At 37.2% G+C, this 23698-nt stretch overlaps 1 protein-coding gene across 1 annotated transcript; it reads right to left on the reverse strand.

The window, feature by feature from the left end:
• Positions 1-503: 503 nt before the first annotated feature.
• On the reverse strand, positions 504-23698 carry LOC309857115 (ankyrin repeat domain-containing protein 26-like). The gene is made up of 5 exons (XM_082749982.1): positions 23477-23698; positions 22416-22630; positions 20986-21151; positions 7608-7653; positions 504-741 (listed from the first exon to the last, which is right to left on the reverse strand). Exons 1-5 carry the CDS (start codon positions 23672-23674, stop codon positions 602-604), a joined length of 765 nt encoding a protein of 254 aa, XP_082606108.1. The 5' UTR covers positions 23675-23698; the 3' UTR covers positions 504-601.

Below are 23698 nucleotides of genomic sequence, written 5' to 3' on the forward strand. Positions count from 1 at the left end.
TCTCCCTGATATGAGGAAGTGGTGATGCAACATGGAGGCTTAAGTGGGTAGGAGAAGAATAAATGAAAGAAGATGGGATTGGGAGGGAGACAAACCATAAATGACTCTTAATCTCACAAAACAAACTGAGGGTTGCTGGGGGGAGGGGGTTTGGGAGAAGGGGGTGGGATTATGGACATTGGGGAGGGTATGTGCTTTGGTGAGTGCTGTGAAGTGTGTAAACCTGGTGATTCGCAGACCTGTACCCCTGGGGATAAAAATATATGTTTATAAAAAATAACAAATTAAAAAAAAATGCAGAAATGTAAGCAACCAATTGAAAAGTGTCTCCCAAAAAAAAAAAAAAAAAAGAAAAAAGAAAGCTTGTATTTGGGCAGCCTGGAGCATGTAAAACCCATAATGCTGATTTCCACATAAAAAATCTGCTTAAAAGTTAATTAGCTGCCGAGAAACATAGCTTAAAATATTATATAAACTTTCATTACACACATGGTCCAGAAATATTTTCCTTTATTAAAGATTTTTGCATATCATACATTTAATAGGAAACAATTAAAATGTTGTGTAAACATCCAGTAAATAAATTTTTACTATTTATCTTTCAGATGCTATACTTTTGCTTCAGAAACTCTGAGTACTCTCTGTATGCTTTCGTTAAGTCGTCACAATCTGTATGTCTTTCAAAAGTAGATTCTAAAGAGGTGGCCTCACCAGGTAAGCCTAATTCAAATTCAGTAGCAGCTGAAAAGAAAAAGAATTACAGTCTTTATCTATAATAATTCATTTTTAATTAAAAGTCACTAAAAAAACAAAGTTGAAGCCTAATGAGTGTTATGAAGAATGAAAAATGTCTAATACAACTACAATATAAAATACAAGATCACTTTTATTTTTATTTTCTCATGCGTACTTTTTTTCATAATTTTTTTCAGCATAACAGTATTTATTTTTTTAGAAAGATTTTATTTATTTATTTGACAGAGAGAAATCACAAGTAGGCAGAGAAGCAGGCAGAGAGAGAGAGAGGAGGAAGCAGGCTCCTTGCTGAGCAGAGAGCCCGATGCGGGACTCAATCCCAGGACCCTGAGATCATGACCTGAGCTGAAGTTCCCAGCTTAACCTACTGAGCCACCCAAGGCGCCCAAGTATTCATTGTTTTTGCACCACATCCAGTGCTCCATGCAATCTGTGCCCTCTCCAATACCCACCACCTGGTTCCCCCAACCTCCCAACCCCAACCCTTCAAAACCCTCGGATAGTTTTTCAAAGTCCATAGTCTATCATGGTTCACCTCCCCTCCCAATTTCCCTCAACTCTCTTCTCCTCTCCATCTCCCCTTGTCCTCCATGCTATTTGTTATGCTCCACAAATAAGTGAAACCATATGATAATTGACTCTCTCTGCTTGACTTATTTCACTCAGCATAATCTCTTCCAGTCCCGTCCATGTTGCTACAAAAGTTGGGTATTCATCTGTTCTGATGGAGGCATAATACTCCATAGTGTATATGGACCACATCTTCTTTATCCATTCTTCCGTTGAAAGGCATCTTGGTTCTTTCCACAGTTTGGTGACCGTGGCCATTGCTGCTAGAAACATTGGTGCACAGATGGCCCTTCTTTTCACGACATCTGTATCTTTGGGGTAAATACCCAGCAGTGCAATTGCAGGGTCATTTTTTAATTGCAGGGTTATTTTTAATTTGAGGAATCTCCACACTGTTCTCCAAAATGACTGCACCAACTTGCATTCCCACCAGCAGTGTAGGAGGGTTCCCCTTTCTCCACATCCCCTCCAACACATGTTGTTTCCTCTCTAGTTAATTTTGGCCATTCTAACTGGTGTAAGGTGGTATCTCAATGTGGTTTTAATTTGAATCTCCCTGATGGCTAGTGATGATGAACATTTTTTCATGTGTCTGATAGTGATTTGTATGTCTTCATTGCAGAAGTGTCTGTTCATATCTTCTGCCCATTTTTTCATATGATTGTTTGTTTTGTGTGTGTTGAGTTTGAGTTCTTTATAGATCCTGGATATCAACTTTTTGTCTGTACTGTCATTTGCAAATATGTTCTTCCATTCCGAGAACCCTCTTTGTTTTGTTGAGTGTTTCCTTTGCTGTGCAGAATCTTTTGATCTTGACGAAGTCCCAAAACTTCATCTCCACTTTTGTTTCCTTTGCCCTTGGAGACTTATCTTGAAAGAAGTTTCTGTGGCTGATATCGAAGAGGTTTCTGCGTATGTTCTCCTCTAGGAATTCTGATGTATTCCTGTCTCACGTTGGGGTCTTTTATCCTTTTTAAGTTTATTTTTGTGTACGGTGTAAGAGAATGGTCGAGTTTCATTCTTCTACATATTGCTGCCCAGGTTCCCCAGCACCATTTATTGAAGAGACTGTCTTCTTCCCACTGGATACTTTTTCATTCTTTGTCGAAGATTATTTGACCAAAGAATTGAGGGTCCATATCTGGGCTCTCTACTCTGTTCCACTGGTCTATGTGTCTGTTTTTATGCCAGTACCATGCTGTCTTGGTGATCACAGCTTTGTAGTAAAGCTTGAAATCAGGTAATGTGATGCCCCCAGTTTTATTTTTGTTTTTCAACATTTCCTTAGCGATTCAGGGTCTTTTCTGATTCCATACAAATTTTCGGATTATTTGCTCCAGCTCTTTGAAAAATACTGGTGGAATTTTGATCGGAATGGCATTACAATATAGATTGGTCTAGGCAGTATAGACATTTTAACAATGTTTATTCTTCTGATCCAAGAGCATGGAATGGTCTTCCATCTTTTTATGTCTTCTTCAAGTTCTTTCATGAGTCTTCTGTAGTTCCTCGAGTACAGATCCTTTACCTCTTTGCTTAGGTTTATTCCCAGGTATCTTATGGTTCTTGGTGCTATAGTAAATGGAATCGATTCTCTAATTTTTCTTCCTGTATTTTCATTGTTAGTGTATAAGAAAGCCACTGATTTCTGTACATTGACTTTGTATCCTGCCACATTGCTGAATTGTTGTATGAGTTCAAGTAGTTTGGGGGTGGTGCCTTTTGGGTTTTCCATATAAAGAGTCTTGTCATTTGCAAAGAGAGAGAGAGTTTGACTTCTTCATTGCCAATTTGGATGCATTTTTTTTTCTCTTTCTTGTCCGATTGCTGTTGCTAGGACTTCTAATACTATGTTGAACATGAGTGGTGAGAGTGGGCATCCTTGTTGTGTTCCTGATCTCAAAGGGAAGGCTGCAAGCTTTTTCCCATTGAGGATGATATTTGCTGTGGGTCTTTCATAGGTAGATTTGATGAAGTTCAGGAATGTTCCCTCTATCCCTATACTTTGAAGCATTTTAATCAGGAACGGATGCTGGATTTTGTCAAATGCTTTTTCTGCATCAATTGGGAGGACCTTGTGGTTCTTCTCTTTTCTCTTATTTGTTCTATCACATTGATTGATTTGAGAATGTTGAACCATCCTTGTAGCCGAGGTATGAATCCCACCTGGTCATGGTGGATAATCTTTTTAATGTGCTGTTGGATCCTTGTTGAGAATGTTGTTGAGAAATTCTCCTTTTTGGTAGGGTCTTTGCCTGGTTTGGGGATCAAGGTAATGCTGGCTTCATAGAAAGAGTCTGGAAATTTCCCTTCTGCTTCAATTTTTTCAAACAGCTTCAGAAGAATAGGTGTTATTTCTTCTTTGAAAGTTTGGTAGAATTCCCCAGGGAATCTGTCAGGTCCTGGGCTCTTGTTTTTTGGGAGGTTTTTGATCACTGCTTCAATCTCATTACTAGATATTGGTCTGTTCAGGTTCTCAATTTCTTCCTGGTTCAATTTTGGGAGTTTATATTTTTCTAGGAATGCATCCATTTCATCTAGGTTGCTTAGGTTATTGGCATATAACTGTTGCTAATAACTTCTGAAGATTGTTTCTACTTTCTTGGTATTCATTGTGATCTCTCCCTTTTCATTCATAATTTTATGAATTTGAGCTTTCTCTCTTTTATTTTGGATTAGTGTGGCCAGTGGTTTATTGATCTTATTGACTCTTTCAAAAAAACAGCTTCTAGTTTCATTGATACTTTCTACTGCATCTCTGGTTTCTACCTCAGTGATTTTAGCTCTAATCTTGATGATTTCCCTTCTTCTGTGTGGAGTTGGTTTAATTTGTTGTTGATTCTCCAGTTCTTTGAGGTGTAGAGACAGCTGCTGTGTTCTGGATTTTTCAATTTTTTTGAGGGAGGCTTGGATGGCTATGTATTTCCCCCTTAGGACCTCCTTTGCTGTATCCCATAGGTTTTGGAGTGAAGTGTCTTCATTCTCATTGGTTTCCATGAATTGTTTCAGTTCTTCTTTGATCTCCTAGTTGATCCAAGCATTCTTAAGCAAGGTGGTCTTTAGCTTCCAGGTGTTTGAGTTCCTTCGGAACTTTTCCTTGTGATTGAGCTCCAGTTTCAAAGCATTGTGATCTGAGAATGTTCAGGGAATCATCTCAGTCTTTTGGTATCGGTTGAATCCTGATTTGTGACCCAGTATGTGGTTTATTCTGGAGAAGGTTCCATGTGCACTTGAGAAGAATGTGTATTCTGTTGTTTTAGGGTGGAATGTTTTGTATATATCTATGAGGTCTATCTGGTCCAATGTGTCATTCAATGCTCTTTTTTCTTTAATGATTTTCCACTTTGATGATCTATTTCTGAGAGAGGCATGTTAAGATCTCCTACGATTAGTGTATTCATATCAATGACTATCTTGATTAACAGTTTTCTTATGTAATTGGCTGCTCTCGTGTTGGGGACATAGATATTTCCAATTGTTAGATCATCTTGGTGGATACTCCATTTAGAATGATGTAGTGTCCCTCTGTATCTCTGACTACAGTCTTTAGTTTAAAATCTAATTTGTCTTATATGAGAATCACTACCCCGGCCTTCTTTTGAGGCCCATTGGCATGTAAGATGCTTCTCCATCCCTTCATTTTCAGTCTGGGTGTATCTTTAGGTTCAAAATGGGTCTCTTGTAGACAACATATGGATGGGTCCTGTTGTTTTATCCAATCTGCAACCCTGTGTCATTTTATGGGTGCATTTAGGCCATTCACATTGAGAGTGATTATTCATAGATACATTTTTATTGACATTGTGTTACCTTTGAAGCCTTTCTTTCTGTAGATTGTCTCTATATTTCTGTTCAATGCTATTCTTAGGTTCATTCTGCTTTTACAGAACCCCCTTAATATTTCCTGCAGTGTTGTCTTGGTGGTTGCATAGTCTTTTAAGACTTGCCGGTCTTGGAAACTCTTTATCTCTCCATCCATTTTGAATGTCACTCTTGCTGGATAAAGTATACTTGGCTGCATGTTCTTCTCACTTAGTGCCCTGAATATATCTTTCCAGCCCTTTCTGGCTTGCCAGGTCTCTGTGGACAGGTCTGACGTTTTCTGATGGGCTTTCCTTTGTACGTAAGGAGCCTTTTTGACCTAGCGGCTTTCTAGAGATTATATCTACAATTATGATTCCTCTATTTGACTATCAGGTGCCTTGATGTTTTTCTGGAATCTATAGTCGGGTAGAGACCGTTCAGCCTCTAGTACATGAATGCTGGTTCCATTAGCATGATTGGGAAAATTTTGATGAAGAACTTGTTCCACTATATCTTCCAGAATTCTTTCTTTCTCCTCCCCTTCAGGGATTCCAATAATTCTGACATTGAAATGTTTCATGGCATCCTTTATTTCCCTGATTCTGTTTTCATAGCTTCTAAGCTGTTTGTTCCAGGCTTCCTCCTGACTCTTTCTCTAAGTTTGTCCTCCAGATCACTAATTCTGTCTTCTGTCTCAGTTACCCTAGCTTTAGAGAGAATTTAGATTAGATTGGAACTCATTGAGAGCATTGTGAAGCTCATTCCTGGTAGCTTTCAGCTCTTCCCTAACATTGAAAACATGATCTCTCTTTGCTTTCAATTCAGCCCTAATCGGTTCCATTTGATCATTCATGGCTTTCTCCAACCTAACTATGCCTGGATAATTGTTAGCCTGAATTCTATTTCTGACATATTGTCTATGTTGATAGCTGTTAGCTCTGTTGCAAAAGGCTCATCCTCTGTATTTTTCTTCTGTTGGGCATTCCTCCTCCTAGTGATCTTGGTGAGAGATGGCTGAATGGATGTAGCTGGATGTATCGACCGTGGTGCAGTCAAGGTGCACCCGGGAACGCTTCTGAGCAATCAGGATTCCCCACCCAAATGAGAGAAAAAAGAAAAGAAAAGAAAAGAAAGAGAGAGAAAGAGAGACAGGGAAGAAAGGGAAGATAAAAGAGAAGGTTCAGCCCAAATGGGCCCCAAGGTAAGATTGATGAAGTATACAAACAAAAACAGATAAACAAAAAGACTGCCCACTAGCGTCTTCTGCTCCGGTAGAGATCCAGATGTGTATAATTCTGATATAGGCTGATTTTGTGGGTGATTGGAGTTCTTTGGAAGGTAATCAGCTCACTTTAGGATACAGGTTGAAAGGGCGCCTACTCCTACTTCCCAGCCATCCTGCTTACCTCATTCATCTATTCTTATCTCTGTGGTCAAGTATGGCAGGGCCCATTGGATTTTTATGGTCACGACCAGCAGAAAAGTCTCCTGTCTTTAGGAAGAGAGGGGAACCTTCCAGACCAACAAGCCACCTGATTGCTTCTACAAGATCACTTTTAAATATATTTTGCTCATGGTTGCCCACTGAGGAAATAGCTATTGTGGATAAATATCAGAGCTTCTGTTTTTCTCATTACAAGATGATAACAGAGCAGATCATATAGGACAGACTGAAAAATCAAGCAGGCAAGTTTCAGCGTTGAACATAAGAACTCACAGAAGGAAAATCCTAGTTTTCTATCAATATTGTCTGCTTTTTGGTGGAGGGGATATGTAAGCTGATACCTGAAGGACAGGGAAGAAGCATGTAGGTAGAGGGAAGATGCATATACAAAGAATGTACACAGAGAGTGAGAAAGAACACTTGTGGAACTGCAAGTAGTTGATGCTGAAGAGGTGGGAGAGCAAAGCCGCAGAGTAGGGTAAATGTTAGAAATAGAGAAGGCTGAAAAATCTGGCAAGAACCAAACTGATTTGGGTGTTTTTATTCCATGTATGGAGCTTGGAATTTTACCCAATGGCAAATGATAAATCAATGACAAAATCAATGACTGAAGATTTAAATGTCACCTGTCAAGTGACAGCTATTTGAACTATAATTGCTTAACTATTACCTAAGACAAGACTTCTTTTTTTGGGGGGGGGGGAGGATGTTTATATCATTAGCAGAAACAAGGATTTGAGAAAGCCCACATATTTAGGTTTACAGTTCCAGAGGGATGGCCAAAGTGAAGGAAGATTACAGCTTGAAATAACAGATAAATAGGCATTTGGAGATTTTTTTTAAAGTCTGAAACAATGACTAAATGAGGAATAAATATATATCTCATTATGTTTATGTTTTACATTTTATTAGATATATATTAAAAATTTTAACATAGTACCATTATCCAAACAATAGAAAACAATGCCATTTAGTATTCATAGTTTACTTCAGAAATCAATGACCACCTTAATTCAGAAATTTGGCAACATACCTTCCTTTGCTGCTCTAGTTAGAGTTTCGTCAAACTCCTGCAGCGCCTGAAATTAGTCAAATATTATTTATAATGTTCAAGTTAAACAAGAGACTTTACTGTAGGAATTATATATATCTTATGAAATGTGAACTTAAAATAACACTATTATGTCCTCCATGTTGTTATGCTCCACAAATAAGTGAAACCATATGATAATGGACTCTCAAGAGGAAAAGGGAGTTGAGGGAAATTGGAAGGGGAGATGAACCATGAGAGACTATGGACTCTGAAAAACAATGACAGTTTTGAAGGGGCTGGGGGTGGTAGGTTGGGGGAGCCAGGTGGTGGGTATTATGGAGGGCATGGATTGCATGGAGCACTGGGTATGGTGAATAAACAATGAATTCTGTTACACTGAAAAGAAATTAATTAAAAAAAATTTAATATAAAAAAAACCACTACTAGAGACTAAGTTAGGGATTGCTTAAATAGAAAGATAATCACATAAATAAAATAAACCCCTACGTTTTTTAATCTTAGGTAACAGAAGAAATACAGGTAATGCTATTTAGATAAATCTGATAAAAAGTACAATTAATACTGGTCTATTAAATATACAAAATTTCTGGAAGTGGAGGAATATGGCAGAGGCGTAGGGGACCATAGTTTTGTCCAGTCCCTGGAATTCAGCTAGAGTTTTCAAATCATTCTGAACACCTGTGAACTCAACCTGAGATCTAAGAAAAGAACTGTTATAATTCTACAAATAGAAAAGTGACCATGTTCTGCAAGGTAGGAGGTGTGGCATGGAGAAGTGAATCCAAGGTGATACATGGGAAGATAAACTGTTGGTGGGGTGGGGTGCATAAACCGCTTATCAGAAAGTGATATAGCAGTGGCATGCAAACTGAAACTTTTATAAGTCTAATCTGATGAGAGACATCCCTGTTTGAAAAGCACTCAGGTGGAGAAGTAGGTCGGAATCCTTGGTAGAACTGCCTGATCTCAGGATCCCTGGGGTCACAGAAAGAATGGGGTGCCTGAGTATGGGAGAGTTCCCAGGTGTTTTAGCAGGGAAGCCAGATGCAATCAAAGAGCAGAGGAGGGGGCTTTCAGCTCAGTGTTGCCATTAACCACAAACCACATCCCGTTGGGTAACTGCTCTTAGGGTAAGGGCCCAACACACAGAAAAGCCAGGGCAAGACCTCCCTCCCTTCCCCTGTAGGAGCAGCATGAAGGCTTGCCACAGGAGACTGAAAAGTTTGGAAACTCCAAAGGGGGTAGCATGGCTGAGATAAAAATGTTCAAAGGTTGAGCATGCAGAGAGTGAATACAGAAATCAGGGAGACAAGAGTGATTGACAGATTTTCTGTGAGGGCACCCTGAAGAGTGGAGTGTGCCCACTTTCAGCTCTAGGGCTGGACACTGGGAGGCTCACATTTTCATTCTAATCCTCTCAAGTGGTGTGGAAAACCATCAGAGAACAAAAGCCACAAAGAGGAATCTGGAAGCCCTTACTTAGCCTGCCCCCTGGCAAGGGCAGTGCAATACCACCAGGGTGAAGACCTCCAAGAATCAGCTAAAGTTCAAAGGCTCCTCCCCCAGAAAATCAGCAAGAACTTAGCGCTAGGATCAACTTTAACCAATCATAGAGAACTCCAAAACTCTAGTGCTGGGGGAAAATACTATATAGGACTCATGGCTCCTTAATCTTTCTAGTTTAATTTTCTTTTTTTTTTTTTTTCCATTTCAACTAATTTCTCATTTTATCAACTCGGGTTTTTAAATTTTTTTATTTCAATTTTTATAGTTACATTCTATCCTTTCATAGTGTTTAACTTTATTTTTGATTATATATATTTTTTTCTTTCTTTACAATTTTGGGATGTAGTTTCCTCCAGCAAACAGACTAAAATATACACAGAATCTAGTGTATTGTTCTGTTCTCATCACCTGATTATATTCTCTCTCTTTTTTAATTTTTATTTTATTTATTTATTTATTTTGGTTTCTGGTCTCTTCTGATTGGTAAAATTTTATTTCTCTGGGGTTGTTGTTATTTTAGTATTTTGTTCTCTCGTTTTCTGTTCTTCTCTAGACAGAATGACTAGATGGAAAAACTCACCTGAAATAAGAGAACAGGAGGTACTACTGACTGTCAGGGACCTAATCAGTATGGATATAAGTAAGATGACAGAATTAGAACATGGAATAACAACTATGAAAATACTAGCTGGGCTTGAACAAAGCACAAAAGACACTGGAGAATCCCTTTCTGCAGAAATAAAAGAACAAAAATATTACCAAGCTGAAATCAAAAGGTTATTAAGGAGATGCAATAAAAAAATGGAGGCTCTGCCTCCAGAAACAGTATGGAGTTTCCTCAAGAAGTTAAAAATATGACCCAGTAATTGTACTGCAAGGTATTTACCCCAAAGATGCAAACATACTGATCTGAAGGGGCACCTGGACACCAATGTTTATAGAAGCAATCTCCACAATAGCCAAACTGTGGAAAGAACCCAAATGTCCATCAACAGAGGAATGGATAAAGAAGATGTGGTGTATATATAAATACAATGGAATATTACAAAGCCATCAAAAAGGATGAACTCTTACAATTTACATTGATGTAGATGGAAATGTAGGTCACTATACTGAGAGAAATAAGTCAATAACAGAAAGACAATTATCTTATTGTTTCATACATATGGGGAATATAAGAAACAGTGCATAGAATCATAAGGGAAGGGAGGGAACACTAAATAGAAGAAATCAAAGAGGGAGACAAATCATGAGATTCTCAACTATAGGAAAATAAAACAGATGTTTGCTGAAGAGGAGGTAGGATGGGGTAGGTAATTGGGTGATGGGCATGAAAGAGGGCAGGTGATGTGTAAAGCACTGGGTATTATATACAACTGATGGTTAACTGAACATTATATCTGAAACTGATATATCATGTATCAGCTAACTGAATAGAAATTTTAAAAATTCATCACATACATAATGGGTAATGGTGAAATAAAACACTTCTTATCTTTTATAGACTTACTGAGCTATAATTAACTAATAAATATTAACTATTTCAAATTTAAAAAATTGGAGGCTCTAACGGGTAGGATAAACGAAACAGAAAGAACTAGTGAGATAGAAAACAAAATGATGAAGAATAAAGAAGTTGATAAAAAAAGATAGATAAACAATTACTGGATCACGAGGGGAGAATTCAAGAAATAAGTGACACCATAAACCAAAACAATATTAGAATAACTGGGATCCCAGAAGAGGAGGAAAAGAGGTGTGGCAGAAGGTATATCAGAGAAATTATAGCAGAGAACCTCCATAATCCAGGGAAGGAAAAAGGCATTCAAATCCAGGAGGCACAGAGAACCCCCTTCAACATCAATAAGAATAGGCCAACACTTCGACATATAGTAGTGAAGCTTGCAAATTTCAGAGACAAAGAGAAAATCCAGAAAGCAGCTCAGGACATGCCAGAAAAGACTGGCAAGGTATAGTCAGGGTGCTAAACCAGAACAATATGCAGCCAAGAATACTTTATTCAGCAAGGTTCTCATTCAAAATAGAAGGAAAGATAAAGAGTTGCCAGGACAAACAGAAACTAAAAAAACTGTGACCACCAAACCAGCCCTGCAAGAAATAGTAATGGGGATCCTTTAAGCAAAGCGAGAGCCTCAAAGTGAGATACACTAGAAAGGAAACAATCTACAGAAACAATGACATTACAGGTAATACAATGGCAACTCAATTCATATCTTTCGATAATACCCTTAAAATTAATGGGCCACATTCCCCAATCAAAAGACATAGGGTATCAGATTGGATAAAAAAAGCAAGACCCATCAATATGCTATCTGCGAGAGATTCATTTTAGACCCAAGGACACCTCCAGATTGAAAGCGAGGGGGTGGAAAACAATTTACCATGCTAGTTGACATCAAAAGAAAGCCAGGGTGGCAATCCTTCTATCAGATAAATTAGATTTTAAGCCGAAGGACATCATAAGAGATTTGGAAAGACACTATCATAATTAAAGAATCTCTCCAAAAAGAAGATCTAACGATTGTCAAGAGTTTTTGCTCCTAACATAGGAGCAGCCAATTACATAAGCCAACTAATAACAAAATTAAAGAAACACATCGAGCATGATTCAATAAATAGGGGACTTCTACACCTCACTCACTGCAATGGACAGGTCATCTAAGCAGAAGATAAACAAGGACACAAGGGGTTTGAATGACACATTGGACCAGATGGACTTCACAGATAAATTCAGAGCACTCTATCCCAAAGCCACAGAATACATATTCTCCAGTGCACAGGGAACTTTCTTTAGTAGAGATCACATATTGGGTCACAAATCAGGTCTCAACCAGTACCAAAAGTTTGGGATCATTCCCTGCATATTTCCAGAACACAGTCGCTTCAAGCTTGACTCAATCACAAGAGGAAATTTGGGAAGAACTCAAATACACAGAGGTTAAAGTGCATCCGACTAAAGAATGAATGGGTCAACCAGGAAGTTAAAGAACAAGTAAAAGAATTCATGGAACAAAGGAATTTGAAAACACAACCATTCAAAATCTTTGGGATGCAGCCAAGGAAGTCCTGACGAGGGAAGTATAGAGCAATACAAGCCTTCTCAAGAAATAAGAAAGGTCATAAATATACAACCTAACCTTCCCCCTAAAGGACCTGGAGAAACAACAGCAAAGAAAGCCTAAATCCCGCAGGAGAGGCGAATTAATAATAACCAGAGCAGAAATCAATGAAAAAGAAACGGAAAGTACAGTAGAACACAGCAACACTAGGAGCTGGCTCTTTGAAAGAATAGGATCAATAAACCCCTGCCCAGACTTTTCAAAAAGAAAAGAGAAAGTACCCAAATTAACAAAATCACAAATGAAAGAAGAGAGATCACAACCAACACCAAGGAAACACAATTTTGAGAACGTATAATGAACAACTATTTGCCAACAAATTAGGCAATCTGGAAGAAAGAGTAACAGAAAAACCTGAACAGACCCATAACCAGCAAGGAAACTGAAGCAGTCATCAAAAATCTCCCAACAAAGAAAACTCCAGGGACAGATGGCTTCCCTGGAGAGTTCGACCAAACATTTAAAGAGGAATGAACACCTATTCTTCTGAAGCTGTCTCAAAAAATAAAAATGGACAGAAAACTTCTAAACTCTATGAGGCCAGCATTACCTTGATCCCAAAACCACACAAAGACCCCACCAAAAATGAGAATTACAAACCAATACTGCTGATGAACACAGATGCAAAAATTCTCACCAAGATACTAGCCAACAGGATCCAACAGTACATTAAAAGGATTATTCACCATGAATAAGTGGGATTTGTTCCTGGTCTGCAAGGGTGGTTCAACATCCACAACTCAATCAATGTGACACAATATGTTAATAAAAGAAAGAACAAGAACCATATGATACTCTCAATAGTGGCAGAAAAACCACGTGACAAAGTACAGCATCCCTTCTTGATTAAAACTCTTCATGGTGCAGGGATAGAGGGAACATACCTCAACATCATAAAGCCATCTACAAATAGCCCACAGCGAGTATTGTTTTTCAATGGGGAAAAACTGAGAGCTTCACTCCTAAGGTCAGGAACACGGCATAAATGGCTACTCTCACCACTGTTGTTCAGCATAGTACTAGAGGCCCTAACCTCAGCAATCATACAACAAAAAGAAATAAAGGCATCTGGATCAGCAAGAAGTCAAACTCTCACTCTTTGCAGATGATGTGATACTCTATGTAGAAAACCCAAAAGACTCCACCCTAAAATTGTTAGAAGTCCTACAGGAATTCAGCAAAGTGGCAGGATATAAAATTAATGCACAGAAATCAGTTATATTTCTATACACCAACAATGAGATAGAAGAAAGAGAAATTAAGCAGTCAAAGCCATTTACAATTGCACCAAAAACCATTAAGATACCTAGGAATAAACCCAACCAAAGAGGCAAGGGATCGGTACTTGCCTCTTCGATAAACTATCAAACACTCACGAGAGAAACCGAGGAAGACACAAAGAAATGGAAAAACCTTCCATGCTCATGGATTGGAAGAACAAATTCTGTTAAAATGTCTATGCTTCCCAGAGCAATCTATACGTTCAACACAATCCCTATCAGAATACCATCAGCATTTTTTTCAGAACTGGTACAAATAATCCTAAGATTTGTATGGAACCAGGAAACACGTCAAATAGCCAAAGGAATGTCAAAAAAGGAAACCAAAGCTGGTGGCATCACAATTCCGGACTTCAAGCTCTATGACAAAGCTGTCATCATCAAGACAGTATGGTATAGGCACAAAAACAGACACACAGGTCAATGGAACAGAATAGAGAGCCCAGAAATGGACCCTCAACTCTATGGTCAACTAATCTGTGACAAAGCAGGAAAGAATGTCCAATGGAACAAAAGACAGTCATTCCAACAAATGGTGTTGGGAAAACTGGACAACCACAAGTAGAAGAATGAAACTGGACCATCTTCTTACACCACACACAAAAATAAGATTCAAAATGAATGTAAGACCTACATGTGAGACAGGAGTTGGGGTAAATTGGAAGGGGAGGTGAATCATGAGAGACTATGGACTCTGAAAAACAATCTGAGGGGTTTGAAGTGGCGGGGATGTGGGAGGTTGGGGTAACAGGTGTTGGGTATTATAGAGGGCACGGATTGCATGGAGCACTGGGTGTGGTGGAAAAAATAATGAATACTGTTTTCCTGAAAATAAATAAATTGAAAAAATTAAAAAAAAAAATCCTAAAAGAGAACACAGGTTGTATTCTCTCTGACTCTGGCCAAAGCAACTTCTTGCTACAAACATCTCCAAAGGCAAGGGAAACAAAGACTTCATCAAGATAAAAAGGTTTTGCATAGCAAAGGAAGCACCTGACAACATAAAAAGATGACGTACAGAATGGAAAATGATATTTGCAATTGAACATATTAGATAAGGGGCTAGTATCCAAAATCCATAAAGAACTTATCAAACTCAACACCCGAAAAACAAACAATCCAGTCAAGAAATTGGTAGAAGAAATGAACAGACATTTCTCCAAAGAAGACACACAAATGGGCAACAGACATGAAAAAAATGCTCAACATCACTTGGCATCAGGGAAATTAATACAAATTAAAAGCACAATGAGATATTATCTCACACCTGTCAGAATGGCTAAAATGAACAAGTCAGGAAACAACAGATGTTGTCAAGCATGCAGAGAAAGCAGAAACCGCTTACACTGTTGGTAGGAATATAAGCTGATACAGCCACTCTGGAAAACAGTATGGTGGATCCTCAAAGAGCTGAAAATAGAGATACCCAACGACACAGCAATTGCACTACTATGGGTTGATCTCAAAGATATAAATATATTGATCCAAAGGGGCACCTGAACACCAATGTTTATGCCAGCAATTTTATTTATTTATTTATTTATTTATTTGAGACAAAATGAGAGATAGAGAGCATGAGTTGGGGAAGAGGCAGAGGGGGAGGAAGTAGCAGACTCCCCACTTAGCAGACAGCCTGAAGTGGGGCTCTATCCCAGGACCAAGGAATCATGAGCTAAGCTGAAGGCAGTCACTTAACCAGGTAAGCCACCCACGCACCGCTTGGTACCCTACATTAGACCACATCTTGGGCATTCAGAGAGAGGATACCTTTCATGATTAAGAAAATTCTAAATGGGAATACTTATAATATACAGCTGACTCTTGACCAACATGGGTTTGAATGGTGCAGGTCTACTTACACGTGGACTTTTTTTGATACTGTATTTTAGTGTATTTTCTCTTATGTTTTTCTCATTAACATTTTTTCTCTAGCTTTATTGTGAGAATATAGTATATAATATATGTAATGTACAAAACCTGTGTTAATGAACTATTTATGTTATAAGTAAGGCTTCCAGTCACCAGTAGGCTATTAGTAGTTTAGTTTTTTAGATTCCATGCAGAAGCGAAATCATATGGTATAGGCCTTTCTCTGCATTATTTCACTTAGCATAATACTAGGTCTATCAATGTTGTCACAAATGGCAAGATCCCATTCTTTTTTATAGCTGAATATATATATATATATATCACATCTTCTTTATTCATCTATTCATCTATTGGTGGACACTGAGGTTGCTTCCATACTTTGGTTATTGTAAATAATGTTTCAAAAGACATAGGGGTGCATATAACTTTTCAAATTAGTGTTTTAATTTTCTTTGGGTAAATACCCAGTAGTGGAATTACTGAATTGTACTGCATTTCTATTTTTAATTTTTTGAGGAATCATAACATTTTTTGACAATACCATTCTATTCTGGCCTTATAAATTAATAATCTGACAATATTACTAGACAGCCTTTTAAAACTAATAACTCAATACCACTTGATGGGAAAAACTTTTATTGAAGCAATTTTATAATACCATTAATCAATACTATGTAAAATATAAAATATTTTTATATGACATGACAAGGAATTACCAATGTAATGTTACTATCTTTTCCCCCATAATTTCCTAAATATTTACTTCTGTGACCTTTATTTCCTGGAGAGAACTGTGTTTAGATGTAGAAATAGCTTGAAGTCCACTAATAAGGAGAACGCATTTGCAATTTTATTTATACTTTTCCATTTATCAAAAAATTAGGAGGGTAAGAAAATTATACACAGAAAAACAATGTTCAATGTATCAGCAAATTTTAATTCAAAGAATTATTAACTAGAAGGGTTTTCTCATAACTGTTAGTTTTCAAACTATGGCTCATAGAAATCTTAGGGTCCAATGGGACATAGCAGGATTGAGGGACAAGGAAGTCTATAGGTGTAGTCTCCTTTCTCCTTTAGCTAAACAGGTCTACTTGTCTCTGTTTTATATAATACAGTTTAATGCAAAATGGTTCACCTGCCCTTCCAATTTCCCTCAACACCCTTCTCCTCTCCACCTCCCCTTGTCCTCCATGCTATTTGTTATGCTCCACAACTAAGTGAAACCATATGAAAATTGACTCTCTCTACTTGACTTATTTCACTCAGCATAATCTCTTCCAGTCCCGTCCATGTTGCTACAAAAGTTGGGTATTCATCCTTCTGATGGAGGCATAATACTCCATAGTGTATATGGACCATGTCTTCCTTATCCATTCATCCATTGAAGGGCATCTTGGTTCTTTCCACAGTTTGGCGACCGTAGCCATTGCTGCTATAAACATTGGGGTGCAGATGGCCCTTCTTTTCACTATATCTCTATCTTTAAGGTAAATACCCAGACTATGGACTCTGAAAATCAATCTGATGGTTTTGAAGGGGCGGGGGGTCGGAGGTTGGGGGAACCAGGTGGTGGGTATTAGAGAGAGCACAGATTTCGTGGAGCATTGGGTGTGGTGCAAAAACAATGAATACTGTTATGCTGAAAATAAATAATTTTTTTTTAAAAAGCTAAGTTCTATTCTTTGGGAAAAAAATTTTTCCCCAGGGCACCTGGGTTGCTCAGTGGTTTAAGCTGCTGCCTTCAGCTCAGGTCATGATCTCAGGGTCCTGGGATTGAGTTCTGCATTGGGCTCTCTGCTCGGCAGGGGGCGTGCTTCCCTTCCTCTCTCTCTGCCTGCCTCTGTGCCTACTTGTGATCTCTCTCTGTCAAATAAATAAATAAAATCTTTTAAAAAAAAATTTTCCCCCAGCAGTATAAAAGTCACTAACTTAGTCAAAGTCCCTAATTTTACATAAGAGACAAAAAGGCTTCAGAAAGATTGTAGTTTGCCTGAGGTCAAAAAACCACCTCATTGCAAGCCAGGCATGTGTTTTAATTCTTACTGAGCCTAGTGTTTTATGAGAGTTCCTTTCTGATATTCAGGAAAAATACATGCATTTTTAACTAGAACTCAAAGAAAATGAATACATAAACCTTTGTCATGTGGTTCAATAAAGTTAAAGCATTAGGCAGAAAACAGCTTTCTAACCATAATTTTTTACAGTCATGAACAGAAATAAAGGAAGGAAGTTACCTTAACTCCTATTAGTAACAGTCAATATATTCAATTTATAAGCATAAATTTTTTTAAAGATTTTTATTTATTTGACACACAGAGAGAGAAATCACAAGTAGGCAGAGAGGCAGGCAGAGAGAGAGGAAGAAGCAGGCTCCCTGCTGAGCAGCGAGCCCAGTGTGGGACTCAATCCCAGGACCCTGGGATCATGACCTGAGTCGAAGGCAGAGGATTAACCCACTGAGACACCCAGGTGCCCTATAAGCACAATTTTTTTTAACTTGAAGGGACACAGAACTTGAAGAAGAAAATCTTTAATTGAACGAAAGAACCTGAAACTGAGGAAATTCTTCCTTGAAAGAATTATTCATTTCCTTCAAATAAAACTTGGTTTATCAAAATCAATCAACAAATGAGTTACCTATGTTGTGAGTTATTTATAGCAAAATTTAAAACACTGAACAGATTTCTCTTTGCCATCTAGCTTCTCCATTAGTTCATATGTACAAAAGACACGATTAACTTTAATTATAAATTAAATCCACTCAGAAATTATAGGTAAACCTTCATTTCCATGTGAGAACACTTCTTTACCTTCTTCATGACAGGAAAGGAGATTTACCTAGTGGGTGAATTTGGGAGAAGGCACTAAGCAATGCTATGTGCTTCCAAATCTCTTCTTTGTAAAACTATGCCTGCCATAGTAACATGAATTGAGGTCTGCTTTCATCTTTGTGGGATGGGCATCAAACATCTGTTCCTTCCATTTACAACTCTGTGTGGAAGTGCCTAATTTGAAATAAAGTATTAGGAAGTTCGCTGTGGCTACATACCTAAGACAGATCCTCCAAGTTGTTACTATGTATTCAAGTCACTAAGCTTGTCTCCAGCTGCCTGACTCCTGTGTTCTCAACTCAGAAAAAGAAGAGCAATGTCATCTGCCACCTACTCCACCATAGTTCCAACAAGAAAAATGATCAGACAATACTTAGAAATGGTTTCTTCTTCCTTGACTTTATACCTAACATTCATTATTCAAAGCAACATACGTTAAAGAGGGAAAAAAGCTGAAAAGAACAATTTAAGAAATAATCAGAAAGTAAGACAAAATGAGGAGATAGAGGAATATGTTCCAAATGAAAGAACAATACAATGCTTCAGAAAAATAACTAATGAAACAGAGATAACTAATATCCCTGATAAAGAGTTCAAAGAAATGGTCATAAAAATGCTCAGCAAACTTTGGAGAATGGATGGATTCAGTGAGAACCTCAACAAAGAGAAAATATAATGAAGAACCAATCAGAGCTGAAAAATACAATAACTGAAAAGAAAAAATACACCAGAGGGAATCAACAGCAGATTAAAAGCTGCAGATGAACAGATCAGTGATCTACGGGACAGGGCAGCAGAAGCCATCCAAGCCAAAAAACAAAAAGACAAGAAAATTTTTAAAATGAGGACAGGTTAAGGGACCTCCTAGGATCAAGCCCCACACCAGGCCCCATGCTCAGGGAGTCTGCTTCTCCCTCTTTCTGTGGCCCTCCCCTCCCATCTGTGTTCTCTCTTGCTTGCTCTCAAAAATAGATTAAAAGAAAGAAAGAAGAAAGAAAGACAAGGCCATAACTAGAAATAAGAAAATTATGAAAGAGTTTTATTACTAAAAGCAAACATACAATAAAAGTAATAGATCAGTTTTATAAAGTCGGTATGAATGTTAAAAGACAAAAGTAGTAACAACAATTGTATCTACAGTAATTAGTTCAGAGATACACAAAATAAAAAGATGTAAACTAAGACATCAAATACATAAAACAAGGTGGGGTGGAAAAATGTAGTGTTTTTAAAATGTGTTTGAACTTAAGTAACCATCAACTTAAAGACTTCTATATGCATGGGATGTTATATATGAACTTCATTGTGATCACTAAAGAAAGTCCTCAAATTAGGAGGGATGAGAGCAAGACAATAAGTAAACCAAATGAAAGAACAAGATTGAGGCCTCACTTACCATGAGCCTATGCTACTTTTGTCTACATTAGTAAGACCATGAATATACTTTCAAAACCATAAACCTATGTACATTGATTGAAATGGATATTTTAATAACAATGATACACAATGGAAACCAGCTGCTACTTAAAGACTCCCTATTATTCCCATCTTAGTCATCAGTCATTCAAGTGATGGCAAGGTAGATATATGTGAACTTCATTTTTAAAATTCCAGTTGGGGGCACCTGGGTGGCTCAGTCAGTTAAGGATCTGATCTTGACTTTGGTTCAGGTCATGATCTCGGGATTGCTGAGACTGAGCCCTGCATCAGGCTCTGCACTGAGTATGCAGCCTGCTTACACTCTGCACCTCACCCCCCACTGCCAGCTTGCATGTACTCTCTCTCACCCTCTCTATCTCTCTAAAAAAAAAAAAGAGAGAGAGAGAGAAGAAGAATCCTGTATCTGATTTGATTTAGCGATTTAGAAAATGCTCTACCAATTGCTCAGCAGGACATTTTGTAAAAATTGAAATAGAAGTGTTATAAGTTTTAAAAAATGCTCCAAGTAACACAACAATTAAGGATGTACTCTCAGGTGAGAAAATGACAGCAATTACAACTGAAAAAGAAAAATTAATCTCTTATTTTATTTTATTTTATTCATAAAAAGGACTTATCATAGGCTCTTTTAAATAATAAATATCCATATGTGATTATGTGTTTGGATTCTTATTGTTCACTTATACATAGGGGTGGGAATAATGGGTAATAGCAAACTTTACAATTGTTATGAACCATTGCCAACCAGGAAATTAATCAAAGCATCTAAGTATAAATTTCATTAGTGAGCAATAAAAGTTACTTTCTAAAATCGAATTTAGATGTAGGTTTTTAAGAAATTTAAAATGTGTCCATTTTGGGGTGCCTGGGTAACTTAGTCAAGTGTCTGACTCTTGTTTTTGGCTCACGTTATGATCTTAGAATTGTAAGACTGGGCCCCATGTAGGGTTCCACACTCAGCAGGAAGTCTGCTTGAGAATCTCACACTCTCTCCCCCTCTTGTACACTCTCTCTCTAAAATAAATAAAATCTTGAAAAAAAATAAAATGTCAGTTTAGTTATATTTATTGATAAAGGTTATAATAGGTATCTCTTGAAAGTAAGAGTTCCAGGATCTAAGAAAAAAAATCAAAATTTCTGTCTCATTTCTTTATTAGCACAAATAATTATGACTTTTACTTAGTGTGTATTAGTTAGCTAAACAACTCAGAATTTTACCAAATTAAAAACAAAAATTATATCAGGAATCTGAAACCCAAGGAAAAAAAGGAAAAATAATATAACTAACCTTGGTGATGTAAGTATCGATGTCATTACTTGAACGCCTTGAGTTTGAGGTACCAATCACCATGTTTTCTCTTAGAGAAAAATCTCTATTGAATAGCGAGCTATTATTATTAACATTTATGCCATAAGGCAGATATGGGGCTGGCCTCATATTGACCGCACTAGTCCTGTTCAGATAACAAAACACAATGCTTAGTATTTCATTTCTCCCCGAATCAGTCCTAAATTACTTGCATTTTTTAAGTTTCCATAATAGTAAACAGAATGTGCCATTAAATAGTGTTTTAACATGGTAAATGTGACAGAGAAGACCCACTATGTAAAATTATAGGTTTAAAACTGTTCTAAAGAAGTACATATATTTCTAGGGTTCCTAACTAACAAGTAATTCAAATTAAGGAGGGAGAGAAATGGCTATCAGTGATGTTCATGGACTAACAGGTTATACCTGCTGCCTTCTGGAATGGTTGTACTTAAAAGATTCTTGGGGATGCCATGATACATACTTATACTTAGTAAACAAGTTTAGATCTGCAAAAATAAACAATCCTGGGGGTCTGGGTGGCTCGGTCAGTTAACCATCTGCCTTCAACTCAGGTCAGGACCCCACAGTCCTTGAATTGAGCCCCACACTGGGCTCCCTGCTTGAGGGAGCTGCTTCTCCCTCACCCTCTGCCTGTTGCTCCCCTCTGCTTGTGCTCACTTGCTCTCTCTCTCTCTCTCTCTCTCTCTGTCAAATAAATATGTAAAATATTTAAAGGAAAATAAAAATTTTAAAAATCCCTCAAAGACATTTTTCAAGCATTGGCTTTCACCACTCTTGTACATTTCACACATTACCTCAGAGAGATTGAGCATTTGGCACTGAGGAAAAATTTAGATGAACAATTGCTAGAGGACAAGTAGATGGCAGGGTTGTGATCAGAAAGAACTGAAACAGCTCCAGAGGCAATTAGGTTATAACACAGATACCAAGGTACTGGGGGTGGAATCTACCATTTCCATCTTGACATTTTGGGTTAAAGATGTACTCTTCCAAAAATAAACTAACATTGATAAATAATTATTAATAAACTCATTTCTATTTAGGGTAATTCTGACAATTTTGTAATAATATGCTGTCTAAATTATAAACCTTCCAACAATTAGTTTAAAGACTAGGAGATCAGATTAACTGAAAATATGCAACGGAAAAAAATAAAATCATTTAAAACCAAAAAAAAGAGAGAGAGAGAGAGAGAGAGAGAGAAATTCAAACTGACTTGGACAAGCATTTCGACAATAAGTTCATTTACAAACATCATTTTTCAAAATTATACTATCTAGTTGGCTTTCACTTACTACTGATCTCATGAACATGGCTCCATAAAAATTATGGTTTAGAGGCAAATTAATAAGCTAACTCTACTTTCTATGATTGTTTTAACTTACTTGTTCAGTTCATTTGTCAATGACATTCGATGTGTTACTTCTTCTTGGTAGAGGTGCTTGTATAAGTCCAATTCTGTTTGAGTAGCATCTTGAGAATTTTTCATTTTGGATAATTCAAATTCCAGCTCTTTAATTCTGAGTTCCATTTGACGTCTTCCTGAAGCATAATTTTTTTCTCTTACCTGTGCTAAGCTTTCTTGAAATGCTACTTGCATCTAAAGCAAATCAAAAGCATAGTTTTAAAATTGTTACAACCTGGGTAATTACAGTATATTTCTTTCTTTTAGTTTTGTGTCAATGATTCAGAGAGAAATTTTTAAAGTGAAAAAAAAAAAAGCTGAAATGTAAAATATTTATCACTAATGTGAACCTGAATTAAATGTGAATAATGTTCATTCTTACATTAGAGCTCATGCAATCTGATAATTCAAAGAATAATAAAATCATTTAAATTTTTAAAAAGTGAACAATACAACTTAAGAATAAGAGAGGTACCTGGAGTGCCTGGCTGACTCAGTCATCTGAGTGCCTGACGCTTGGTTTCTGCTAGTGTTCTCAGGGTCCTGGGATAAAGCCCTGTGTCCTACTCAGCATGAAATATGCCTGGAATTTTCTCTCTACCTGCCCATCCCCCACTCCTGCTTTCCAAATAAGTAAATAAGATAATTAATATTTTAAAAAAAGGAATAATCCAAGTATGGTACCATTTCTTCTTTTATGTAGGAATGCCCAGAATGGAGCCCAAACAAGCAACTGACTGAGCCACCCATGTACCACATGATCAAAATTTTTAAAGCACAGTTTTTTCTTTTCCTCTCAATCGCCTTGTTTTATACTAACTGGTCTTAAAAAATAAAATGACTTTCTACTGTGAATCATTCTGAAAGATCAATTAGTGTGAATAATAATGAAAACTAAAAATTTTAAAGGGAAGGAACAAATGCTTCCAGAAATTTACCAAATTGCTATAAAAGAAGTAGAGGAAAACTCTACACTGCATATAACCAAAATGTAATTTGCAGTTAAATGAATTAAAACATTTTATAGACAAATAAATTAACCTCTAAAAATAGATCAACTTCTTTTAATTTTTCTGCTACGTTCAATCTTGTAGTTTCTTCAAAATCCCGTTTATATTGTTCCATTTCACTATATTTTAACATGTTGACTTCTACACAACTTCTGAGCTTTACTACTTGTTGTTCCAACTTCTTTTTATTCTTTTCTAGCTCTTCACATTTTGTTTGTATTTCTTTCATAGATGATAATTCCTGAAAAAGAAC

Source organism: Mustela nivalis, assembly GCF_964662115.1.
Source record: "Mustela nivalis genome assembly, contig: HAP1_SCAFFOLD_392, whole genome shotgun sequence".
In the NCBI taxonomy this organism is placed as follows: Eukaryota; Metazoa; Chordata; class Mammalia; order Carnivora; family Mustelidae; genus Mustela; species Mustela nivalis.

Coding starts and splice junctions, on each gene's coding strand:
- LOC309857115 (XM_082749982.1), bottom strand. CDS start 23,674: ATGAAAGAAATACAAACAAAATGTGAAGAGCTAGAAAAGAATAAAAAG. Junction 22,631..23,476: donor AAGTTGATCTATTTTTAGAG/GTTAATTTATTT, acceptor GATTTGCTTTAG/ATGCAAGTAGCATTTCAAGA. Junction 742..7,607: donor AACTAGAGCAGCAAAGGAAG/GTATGTTGCCAA, acceptor TTTTCTTTTCAG/CTGCTACTGAATTTGAATTA.